Below are 11,861 nucleotides of genomic sequence, written 5' to 3'. Positions count from 1 at the left end.
TAACACAGTCGGTTAAGTCATCACCACTACGGGTTCCCTCATACTAACGCCAAACCTCTAATACTCTAGGTTTAACTGTGTCGATTAAACACTATGGCTTTTTTAAATTCAATACTTCCTGTATTTAAAAACACTGAACCACACTGTAAGAATAGCGCACCGTTTCGTACAGCTTGTTTCCAGACGCGTGATCACTCTGTATGCTGTACGGTCGTCTTTGTGCAGCAGAAAATGTAATGCCTTTATGAGGATTAGAATTAGATTTGACTTAAACTTAAACCGTATATAACCTCTTCATATAAAAACAAAAAACAAAAAAAACAAACAAAGAAAAAAAACAAAACAAACCCACACTGTATTCATCTCTGCGTTTAAATATTTATTTCAACCCGAACATAACCCCTGATGCGTCTCCACCTTCCCGACACACTCGTTATTCAGCATTCGAACCGTTTAGGATTAATCATTAGTCCGTGTCCACAGTCTGGACTCTGAGCTGTGATTTTCTTTTCTTTTTTATGTTAGGTATTATTTGCGTCTTTGTGTATTTACACAGGGCTTCTCTGTTGGCATTACAGTGAAATCACAGGCAGTCAGTTACTGATAAAGCAGCGATCCATCAAATAGGAAAAAAATATAAAATTAAAGCACAGGAGTAAAATAAAAAAAAAATAATAATCTCTTCCTTAGACTATATATGATATCAGTAAATCAGTGATACTTTCATGGTGATTAAAGGAGAAAATTGCTGACAGCAGCCCTTGTAATGTCCATTCTGGGGTTTTATCGTCATCTTTGTTGTTTTTTCTCTGTTGCAAGCATTTTCTTGTGTTTTTTTTTTTGTTTGTTTAGTTACGATGACTTTTTTTGTTTTTGAAGAAAAAAATACACCTACAGTAAGTTATGGACGGGAGGTGTGTGAGAGAGAGAGAGAGAGAGAGAGAGAGAGAGAGACTGGATTGAGCCTCTTCACTGCGAAAGCGAGCATCGTCGGAGACAGCATGAAGGACGAGCTGCTGTTTCTCAGCACATATCCACACTCGCATCACAACACAATACGCAATCGCAGCGCAAACGATCGTGCATGATCGAAATTAATTATGGTGGCTTCAGATCCGAGTGCTGAGGGAGGATATAAGTAAAAGGAGAAGAAGAAGCTGAGATTAAAAAGAAATGGAGTTAGAGAAAAGCAGAAAAAAGAGAAAGAAAAGGAAAAGACAGTCTGCCAGCAGTAGTGCAGGTCCAAGAGTTTTTATATTTATAAAAAAAAGGGGGGAAAAAGAAGAAAAAAAGGGGGGGGTGGTTGCGGTCGGTGGCTTTTCTTCCTAAACCTGGAAGTCCCTCTGGAGCATCAGTCAGGTGGTCAGTGCATGACGTCAGTTCTTGGCTTCGCTTTGACGCAAGGAAGGGCTTTGATGAGTCAAGAGGATCACTGCAGTACTAAACCCACCTGCGAAAGTGTGAAGAAACAATCAGACTAAGCAAAATCCATTTAATCAAAACATGGCATTACACAGAAAAATACACACAGCCGTCCACAGAAAAATCTTTATTCACAGTGATGTCTCTGTGTCAAAAGTGGTAAGACATTTAATCTTAAATATCAGATCTGCCAGGAGATCTGGACACTAGAGCTGCATCCTAAACGATGTAGGACCCACCATGCATTTACATGCTTGATGTACTCAAGCGTCTCGTGTATAAAGGATTATATCGTCTCAAATGGAGCACTAATGCTTTTTTACTAACCGGATGTAGCAGCCGTTTCGATGGATAGGGTTAGGAGTTAAGCGTTATGGTAAGGGTTGGGCTATAATTACTTTTAGAATTATTTGTAAAATGTAAAATCGATGCTAATTTTTCTTTCAAGCGAGTCAAGGCAACTATTACTACACATGATATAAAATAACATGAGATGTGGGAGGAGCTTCCAGGAGCTCTATTAATATCGATTAGCTCAAAACATGTCCTCAGCCTTCCTGATTCGTTTGACGACTGGTTGTCTGGTGTTTTATTTGTGTGTGAGTTTGTGTTTAGTCTCAGCAGCATAGTCTGATGTAGAGCTCTTACACCGAAAATATGTAAATATTAGCGTTCTCCTGCAGTGAAAACCAAGACATGAGATCAGGAACTAAAGCAGATCTATCATATTAAATACACTTTCTGGTAAGATGTTAACATTGTATATACAGTATAGTGTTATGAGAAGGAGCCATACTTTCTCAGCGCCCATGCTGGGGCATTTCCAATTGTACAGATAATACTGTAGATTCCCGTCTCCGATACCAAACTTCAGCTTCTCCAGAAACGTCTTGTTCTCCATCAGGTCCAGTGCATTAAAAACGTCAAATCCTTTCTGCGGGAGGAGAGAGATGATGTGAGAGGCAAAATGAGGGAGAAGGAGAGATGGAATGAAACTGCTGAACTCACACACACTCACACGTGCACACATACACAAACACAGAAACCCCCCCACAGACAAACACAGGCACACACACGCACGCACACACTCTCTCTTTCTCTTTCTCTTTCTCTCTCTCTCTCTCTCTCTCTCTCACACACACACACACACACACACACACACACACACACCCCCACACCCACACACACTGACCGATTTGGCTAAGATGAGTGCGTCTCCCATCAGGTCTAACAGCGGTGTGGTGGTGTGCACGTTGTAGAAGGAATACGCCGCCTTCAGACTGCGGTGCACCGGGTGGTTCATGATGGTGGACGGCAAGGTGTAAAAACTCAGGAAGTCGGTCACCTTCCCCTCAGGAGTCTGGACCAATCAGGAGCAGGCAGTTTCCAGTTAGGTTTAATGAAAACGTTATTTGACACAAAAAGTGTTTTATCTCAGGGCAGGTTTCAAAACACCTCTTAAAAAAAGAAGAATAGATAAGACTGGTGAATAATAAAGGTGGGGAATACATAAAAAGTGATTCAGGACCAAACAGAGCAACTCAGCGCAAGCAAAATACAACTTTTACCTCAGATAGGAGGCGGGGCTTAACCCTGTTACTAGGTATGACACACTCTGTTGAAGACTGTGATTGGTTGTCTATTATAAACCTTCACTTTGTCTCTGTGTTAAGATATTGGAGTCTATATCGTGTAGGGATTACGTTCGTGACTGATCATATTGACGTTCGTGACTGATCATCTGTATGTTATAAATGTCAAAATGTCTGACACAGCACAGAAATATCAAATTATATGTTAGTTATATGTTATCTCTAAATGTCATAGCAGCATATATATATATATATATATATATATATATATATATATATATATATATATATATGCGCTTTATGAATTAATGTTTTCTCTAATATGATTGGCCAGAAAAATGATCCCTACACGATCAAAACTGTATCATCTTATTAACTCACAATTATTAAATATTGTATACAACACATTTCTTCTCCCTCTTCACCTTTTAGCCATCTTAAGCTTCTTAAAAGTCCTCCTCACTACTTCTAACACTTATTGACCTTATGAGCTCTTTTAAGGGTTAAGATGCTTCGTGAAGAACTTTTATCTTTACTAGGATCTTCTCTTTAATCTTACGTCGAATCATTTCTACATTACATTACATTTCTTAGAATTTCATCACTAGGAGAAAATCACTGTACAAAAATTTTTCATGAATACAGGTCTATGTGTTTAGTATGTGTTGGGGCTGTGCAGGTGGCCTACCTCCACCAGGTAAGTGTCGATGATGTTCTCCTGGGGCAGGAGCCAGTGCTTCACCTCCTCCATGCTCATGTGTGGAGCCAGGTTGAACTGACGGAGGTATTCATGCAGCAGGCGGTGCACAGCCGGGACGTCCTTCACCGTCATCGGCCTCAAGCCTCCGGTCTTCGGGGCCTAGGGACATGGACAGGAGGTAGAATCGACATGAAATGAATATTAATATTATATTAAACTTAAATGAAAAATGAACTAGAGATAAAACATCTGAGATATGTTTGTTCATGTTCTCAACCACTAATACAAGCATGTACATTTATTAATGTGACAACTGTGTGATGTGGGACACAACCACTCTCTTCACAGTTATTTTTACACCTTAACACGTAACAGTATCTTTTGGTTAACAAGTTTTTGATTCACATCAATTTCATCACAGATTATAGTAGTGCCAGATTATTAAACTGCGTGGTGAAGTAGGGAGTTTTATAATTGGGGTGGTAAAAGCTAGAAGTAAAAGAAGAGGTTTAGGGTCGGTGTGTACCTCTGGCAGCCGGTAGAGCTTCATAGTGCGTTGCATAGTCATGTTCCGACTCAGGTGTGAAAACTTCACTTCAATCAGCTTCCGTGGGTTCAGAGATCGGTGCCAGTATCTACACACAACGCATATATGTGTCTTTATTTTCCATCCAAGCAAGCAGAGTTAACCATCGGATTGAAGAATTTAACTAAGAAAAGGAAAAAGTCTTTGGATCATTAAACAAAACAACCTGCAAAAAAAAAAGGAAAACAAAAAAAACTACAGGTATGAAGCATGTGATTCAGGCTGATTTCACCTGGAACTTTTAGAATGCAAACAAAATCCCCACAAGACCAAGGTTTTTGACTTTACAGGTACACATTCACCTAAAAAAAAGTCAATAAAAGCAAGAAAAAAGATGGAATATGAAGGTTTTCCCTAGTTAGTTTTGCATTTGGTCTGAATGCTTGTGTGAGTGATTGTGTGTGTAGGTTACCTGCAGGTCCCCACAGGTTTGGGCAGTACCACCCCGGCAGTATAGACAGCCTGGAAGATGCCCTGCAGGTTGACCCGTCTGGTGATCTCTCGGATCAGCACCGGAGCCACGCGTTTGGAACGCAGCTTTTTGTGCACACACAGGAAATTAATCTCCACCATCTTCTTCTCTCTGGGGAAGGAGAGATGATGCAGAACACAACAGAATATGGAGCTTTTCACTGCATCTATTAAACTACAAAGCCGCTATTTCAACCGAGTTGTTTTGGACGATATTTACACTAATGGCAATGATAATTAAAAAAAAAATTATATACAACGCCATCCTTAAAAATATTCTTGTTTGCCGTAACCCGACAGACCCTGTCAATTTAGGACCGACTCAATTTTTTTTTTTTTTTTGCTTTAAGTCCAACCGACTTGCCGGTTGTAAATTTGCGTTAAGACCGACCTTTTTTTTTCTGTTCAAACAACTATAAAACATCTTAAAAAATTCATTAAAACAGCTCGACACCGCTTTAACTTGGCACGAAGTTCTGGATAAACTGTGTCCAGCATCAAAATAAGGTTTGCAATGATGCGCCCGAAGGCACGGGTTGAAGACCCAGTCAGTGACGTCACGATATGCTAATTTGTTTAAATTCATACCTACGTAATCACCATCACTAAAATTGTACTTTTTTTTACATTGAAACTTGAAAAAAACTTTACTGCAAACCAAAATATTTTTAAGAATGGCCTAACTTTACTTCTAAATCGTGTGATTTGAAGCCAATTCCAACCAAAATGCCTTTCTACCATAAGTTTAGTCGTTCACATGAAAGAAGTTCTTCTATATGACACAAACACCAGAGTGTATCTGGGATTTATTAGAGTTTCAGACTTCCAATAAATCAGCCATGCTGAGAGAGAGAGAGAGAGAGAGAGAGAGAGAGAGAGAGAGAGAGAGAGAGAGAGAGAGAGCTTACATGTCATAGATACAGATGGTGGCTGGGATGGCACTGATGAAGCCCACGAGTTTATGATTGGAGTTGACTCTCACGCCACAGTGCCACTGTGGCAACCAGCCTGGAGGACGTAGAGCCCTGAGTGAGAAAAAGAGAGAGAGAGAGAGAGAGAGAGATAAAGCAAGATGTGTAAATCATTCTTGCTTTACACAGCCAGGTCAATGATGAAGCCCTGAGCAAGCAGAAGCTTCGTTGCACTTTTCCGATTAAATGGTGCAGCTTCCCACGATTCAATTCAAATCTATTCCACTGCACGAGAGCATCAGAGCAAAGGTGTCCTCCTTGAGTCTGCAATGCGTATTTATGCAGATTTGATTTTCTATATCAATCTAAAAGTGTCATTGTGTATTCGGCGTCCTGTTTTCTGTCCTCATTTGTTTCTTCACTGATAGGAGTTTTTTAAATAAGAAACCAGTGGAAAATGCTCAGTGTTGTTGGAAAGGGGTGTACGATGATGCACATACCAAAGCAGGAACTCGGGCGAATAGTCGAAGCGGAACATGTTGTCATCATCCTCCACGTAGTTCTCGTTCAGCAGAGTGTACAGCTCCTTTAGCTGAGGAGCAGCAGGAGAGAACAAAAACCAATCCAACAATCCTTTCATCACTTTAGAAATGATTTCTCATAAATCATTAGACTCACTGACTGATGTGCAGCACTATGATTTTAAATAATATTGCTAGTTGGAGTCAGTGTCATGGCAGAATGGTGTTTAACTGCACAGTCTTCACTTTTCATGGATGAGAGTGTTTGGAAAAAAATTTAAAAATAAAGAATCTGACTTTCAAATCAGACCACATTCAAAACGTCATCACAGCTCCTCTGAACAGACTCCCAAAGCCTGGGAACTGATTTGAGTATGAATAATTCTGCGTGTGTGTGTGTGTGTGTGTGTCTGTCTCACCACAGCGGGGTTGCCGAGGTCCAGTGTATCCCAGATGAAACCCTGAGGAAGGCTGTACGGCTCCTCTCGGATGTTATCTTTATCAGGCTCGATGCAGCCGTGCGTTGTCACCATCTCTCCTGTACAGGGAAACAAAAAGTAAGGAACAGAACACGATCCACAAAAAACTAAATTTTCCTGTAACATTGTTTTATTTCTCTCGTATTAGAGCAACTATCAAGATTGAAGTATGACACGTCATACTTTTCACCCTGGACGATGTAATAGGGCAGTAACTCATCTAAAATTGTATAATATAAAGCCCATCAATCTAAAGTTTTCTAATACTAGAGACATTCTTTCATTGTCTCTGAGAATTTTCTTTAGTCTCTGATTTGTACTGGGGTGTACAGAGGTACTGGGGTGTACAGAGGTACTGGGGTGTACTGGAATGTACAGAGGTACTGGGGTGTACTGGGGTGTACTGGGGTATACTGGGGTGTACTGGGGTGTACCTAGCTTAGGGACAGGCTGAGTGTCCCAGAACTGGTAGCTACGGCGTGAAGCCTCTTCCATGGTCTTGGCTGGTCCTGGTCCCACTGAGAAGAGCTCGATGGCTTTCTGAATCTCCTGAAGCTTATCGGCAGGGAGAGAGTTTACCTAGAAAATGAAGGAGTGGAAAAAAGGAAAAAGAGAGACTTAGTTACATAAGAACTGAGAGTGTCCAAAAAAAACATGCAATACATCAAGGATATAAAAAGAAGGAACGGTTTTCTCACTTTGGCCAGCTGGTCTTGGGTTGAGTCTTTTACTCCAGATTTGTCCTTCTTTTTCTTCTGTTTCTTTTTCTTCTTCTTGGCCCCTGTGTCCCCCTTTTCTCTGTAAACCAGGACAGTACTTTTAGGTTTAGAACATATGCAAATATTCAGGGACAATCCGAAAAAAAAAAACACCATACATGTTATTTGTCCAAAGACAGCATTAATCAATGGCTTTATATATACGGTGTTTATGCCCTTACACACTCCGCTTCACACACACATGCATGCACTCCTCCTCACACACGCACGCACGCAATCCTCCTCACACACACACACACACACACACCCTCACACACACACACACACTCCCCCTCACACACATCTCTTAGAAGAAATTTCATTTAAAGTTCATAGGTTTTACTTTATGAATGAAAGTAACTTCAATCATTTCAAGCTCGAAGATAATCTATGTAAAAGCTTTTAGTTTCTATTTCTAACTTTATAATGTCGTTAAAAGTAAAAAAAGGTTAAAAGCAATAAAAGTAAATATGAATTTACACTTTTTATGATGGGTAAGAGACACAACAAAACAGATTAGTTAATAAGTTACCATTACCATCCCAAGGGTGTTTTGTTCCTGCGATACCACAACAATTTGCAAACAATTAAATTTTTTTTTTTCAATTAAAGAACAACTCCCTCAGACAGAAAAATGCTGTGGTTATTTTCACGCTACAGAGTTTATTATTTCATAGAAATGCTTTTTGGTGACTAACAGATTTTCTACTGTGTTTTAAATACATGAAAAGTTTGAAATTATTATTAAAACATTCCAACTATCTGAGCTGAGCTAATATGGGTTAACGTCAGCACACAGTGGTCACTCAGTACTTACTAAGGAGCAGCAGTTAATCCTATTACACTCCAGAGTATGGGAGCGAGGTGGAGGCACAGAACGCAGTGTGTTAATGTGGGACGAGACTGATGACATGTCTCATTAGCGGCAGGGTAAAAAGCGTGTGTGCTGTGTGTTCGACGTGATTCTAGCCCTGTCCACCGCTGAAAAGAAAACCAACCACAACCCCCGCCTTTCCTGGCTGAATAAACGCTACTGTGCTGCAAACATGAGTCGTGACAGCATGAGTGTGTGCTGCTTTGTTCAGGCAGAGTGTGGCTGAATCCCAAATGGCTTTCTTTTTCAATAGACAAGAGAAGTATGTAGGATCTGTTCGCATGTAGTGGATTCTATATTGTATATAATACACAGTTTCTGCTCTGTGTTTACTGAGACCTACTGTACATGACAGATGTTACTGTTAGTTGTGGTGTATTACCTCATCACAAATAAAAGATTGAAAATGCTTGTTCGTTTTTTACCCAACAAAGTACCTTCATCCAGTAGCTGTACTTCCTTATTTGTTGATTTTGACTACTCAAAGATTTCCTAAACCCCATCACTGTGGACCCCTCCCTCATACAACATTTTTATTCTCTGTGCATACAGATGGCACTGAAATCCCTTTTCGCTGTACGTTCAACTACTGTTATTTAATCTGTTGGTAATTTTAATCGCATGCCTTTTACATTACTACCTCTGGTATCACTGCAAGTCCCTGACTTGATCATTAACCATGGCTTTGTTAATGAGAACTAAACAAAACAATCTATTTTGGGCTAAACGGTGCTGCAATGCGGCCTTGACTCGCAGACTCTTTCTGGCTTCAGCTTATAACAACAAGAAATGGGAAATACTGATGAGATATACTTTATGTCCAAAAGGATGTAAATATCGTCCTAGAACTGTGTTCTATCAGAATCTCTCAATGTACAGTTTACAATGTACTAAACAGCCCATTGGTATAAAACGTACTTTTCTTGTCATCTCATACTGTATGTGTAGCCTGGGCTGAAGTGTAACACTTAAACAGTAGATTTTTTGACTGCAAAGGTCAAAAATATCGATCTTTTATTTTTTAACAGTTATGACGATGATGTACTTTTAGGTTTATAACGAAGGTGCAAATACGTATTACACTTTTTAAAGCCCTCGTTCCATATTTTTCCTTCTGCTGTTGAATTAACCTCCACTCTTGGTCTTCTGGGAAGTTTTTCCAATAGATTTCGGAGAGTGGCTGTGGGAATGCGAGTTTATTTAGCAATAAGAGCATTAGTGAGATCAGACTTGGATGTCAGGTGAGGTCTAGGGTAGAATCAGTGTTCCAAGTCACCCCAGTGGAGTTACGGTCATGGCTCTTCCACTCCAACCTTAACACGCCATGCCTTCATAAGGCTTGCTTTGTGCACAGAGACTCTGTCGTGTTACATCTTACACAGATGTTGACACTCATGATTTTTGTGGCAACACTTTGAGGAAAAACTTCATCCTAGTGTGATGGAAGGGTATCTACAAATATTTGTTGTATAATGTAAAGGTATATTTTTTTTTGTTAGACAAGGTGAACATTTCAAACCCTACAATACAATCAGCATAAACAAATACAAAACAGTTCAAACTTAATTTTCTCAATCTTAACAGCTAGTTAAACAAAGACTATAATTACTTCCAGACTTTTAGAAGTATATATGATTATAATATAGAATTCTGAGGTATTAAATGTGAAAGTACAACGGTGCTATTTTACTACTGTTACATGTAATACACGGTTTACAAAGATTAGCTTGCACATATTAGCTTGTTGACTGCTGCCTCGATTCGATTCACAACTGATTTCTTAAAAATAAATTACACAAAAAAGCGATTTAATAATAAACACGTTGTAAAAAAAAACGTGCTACTAATTATTAATAAATGTGTTGGTGGTTACAGCAGCTAGCTTTAACGTCTGTTCCTTCAAACTAGCTAAAGCTTTAGCTACCTAGCATGGAGATTAGCAAAATAAAGAGCTATGCAGATTATATAGCATTTTATTAACAAGCGTCAAATGGTTTAGTTATATAATTATACCGAGTTTGAGACACGTGTATTTTGTGTTTTCTAATTGCAGAAACGATTATTAATATAATAACTGGCTGACAGTGAAGTAAAAGGGACACTCGGCCGCGTCTCAAACGCCACTCTAATCTAGTAGTGGACTTCTCGAAGTGTGCAACGTAGTGACGCTATCCTAGTGCAGCCCTATGAGTCTACCTTTAAATCATCGAGGGAGCATGTGGGTATTTGGGACACGGCGTTATATAGTCAGGCTGGTTTATGCTCCTCAACTAAGGCTAAGAACTTGTCCGACTTGCTTGTATGGTTTCAGAGATTTATAAGACAATATAGATAGCAATCCAAAGATTAACTTAGAGTGCAGGAACGCACGTTAGTTTGAACAGCAATAGCGTGAGATAGTGCAGAAAAACACCGGTTATGTTGCCGTGACAGACAGTAAACCACGTTAGCTTGAACAGGACCTAGCCGAATCAATGCGCTAAGCCCCGCCCTCGTCAGCCCGTTTCATCCAATAACCGTTGAATACCGGCTGTCAATAAAAGAAAAGCACCAATAAGGTGCAACTAGTGGGCGAATTCCTATAATTGTCGCCTCCTTTGACCTAGCCATGCAAGGGCCCTAGACTTTAAGGGTGCGGATCACGAGTTATTACATTTCTAATCAAGCCACAGACGAGTATATATTCTCACCCATCATCGAAATGATGCTCTTCATTTTCGCAGTCGCTACAATGTCCGTGGTCCTCGTCTAGCTCCGCTTCTTTCTCCTGCTTCGGTGCTGTCTCATTCTCATCCGCCATGATTAACGAGGAAGTGAAGAACTCGCCTGTGAAAACTCCAACCCTTTCCGATTCCTATTGGTGGATACGTGTCAAGGCATTGTGGGGGATGTAGTCATGGGGTTACTTCTATTCTAGGTTAAACGTTTTCTTTCACAAAAGCAAACGAGTGCTTTCAATTTTATAGTGCCGTCCTTGTTTATGTAGTGCAGCAGCACCTAGCTAATCGTTTAGCTTTAGATGCTAGCAACTTGCTCCATCTCTGCTGCACTAGCTGACCATGGTTTTGCCATAAAATAGTATTAGGGACTTTTCTTACAACACTATAAAGAAACAACAACACTCTAACAACACTAATTGTTGTAACTTAGAATGGATCACTTTGATATTACAATTGTAAGTATTGTACTGGCCACACGGTGGCGCCAAATGGTTCTTAACTCAACCGTTGCCCTTAACAGACGGAAATTATTTTCAGTGAGTCAGAATCATAGAGGCTCGGCTTGCCAAGAAGAGCAGACTCTTTAGATTTATGCACGTTTTTAGCCTCCAGAGCTGACCAAAGTTATCGGTTTGACCCTGTTTAAGTAGATGTACACAGATAGGCTGAGCCTAACAATTTTACACAGAATTAAAAGAAGGAAAAAACTCCAGGAGCTCAAAGAGTTGGCTCTTTTAGTGAGTCAGATCTGCTCGGTTCATCAGAGTGCAATTTTTCGACTCCTTGAGGTTTAAGGTCATTGCTTTATCACTTAAATGATTTAATCC

The 11,861-nt window shown here is 39.9% G+C and overlaps 1 protein-coding gene across 1 annotated transcript; it reads right to left on the bottom strand.

Annotated features, from left to right (window-relative positions):
* Window positions 1–358: 358 nt before the first annotated feature.
* Window positions 359–11,227, bottom strand: nmt1a (N-myristoyltransferase 1a). Its single transcript, XM_027161075.2, has 12 exons — window positions 11,005–11,227; window positions 7,381–7,480; window positions 7,117–7,261; window positions 6,623–6,741; window positions 6,183–6,274; window positions 5,680–5,796; window positions 4,713–4,883; window positions 4,241–4,349; window positions 3,703–3,873; window positions 2,615–2,782; window positions 2,219–2,356; window positions 359–1,450 (listed from the first exon to the last, which is right to left on the bottom strand). The coding sequence occupies exons 1-12, from the start codon at window positions 11,112–11,114 to the stop codon at window positions 1,430–1,432; spliced, it is 1,461 nt and encodes a 486-aa protein (XP_027016876.1). The 5' UTR covers window positions 11,115–11,227; the 3' UTR covers window positions 359–1,429.
* Between the last annotated feature and the right edge of the window lie 634 nt (window positions 11,228–11,861).

Source organism: Tachysurus fulvidraco, chromosome 15 (assembly GCF_022655615.1).
Source record: "Tachysurus fulvidraco isolate hzauxx_2018 chromosome 15, HZAU_PFXX_2.0, whole genome shotgun sequence".
NCBI classification, from domain to species: Eukaryota; Metazoa; Chordata; class Actinopteri; order Siluriformes; family Bagridae; genus Tachysurus; species Tachysurus fulvidraco.
This window is presented reverse-complemented; position numbering and strand designations above follow the sequence as displayed.

Coding starts and splice junctions, on each gene's coding strand:
- nmt1a (XM_027161075.2), bottom strand. CDS start 11,114: ATGGCGGATGAGAATGAGACAGCACCGAAGCAGGAGAAAGAAGCGGAG. Junction 6,742..7,116: donor TCAGCCTGTCCCTAAGCTAG/GTACACCCCAGT, acceptor TTCCCTGTACAG/GAGAGATGGTGACAACGCAC. Junction 5,797..6,182: donor TCGCCCGAGTTCCTGCTTTG/GTATGTGCATCA, acceptor TTTCTCACTCAG/GGCTCTACGTCCTCCAGGCT.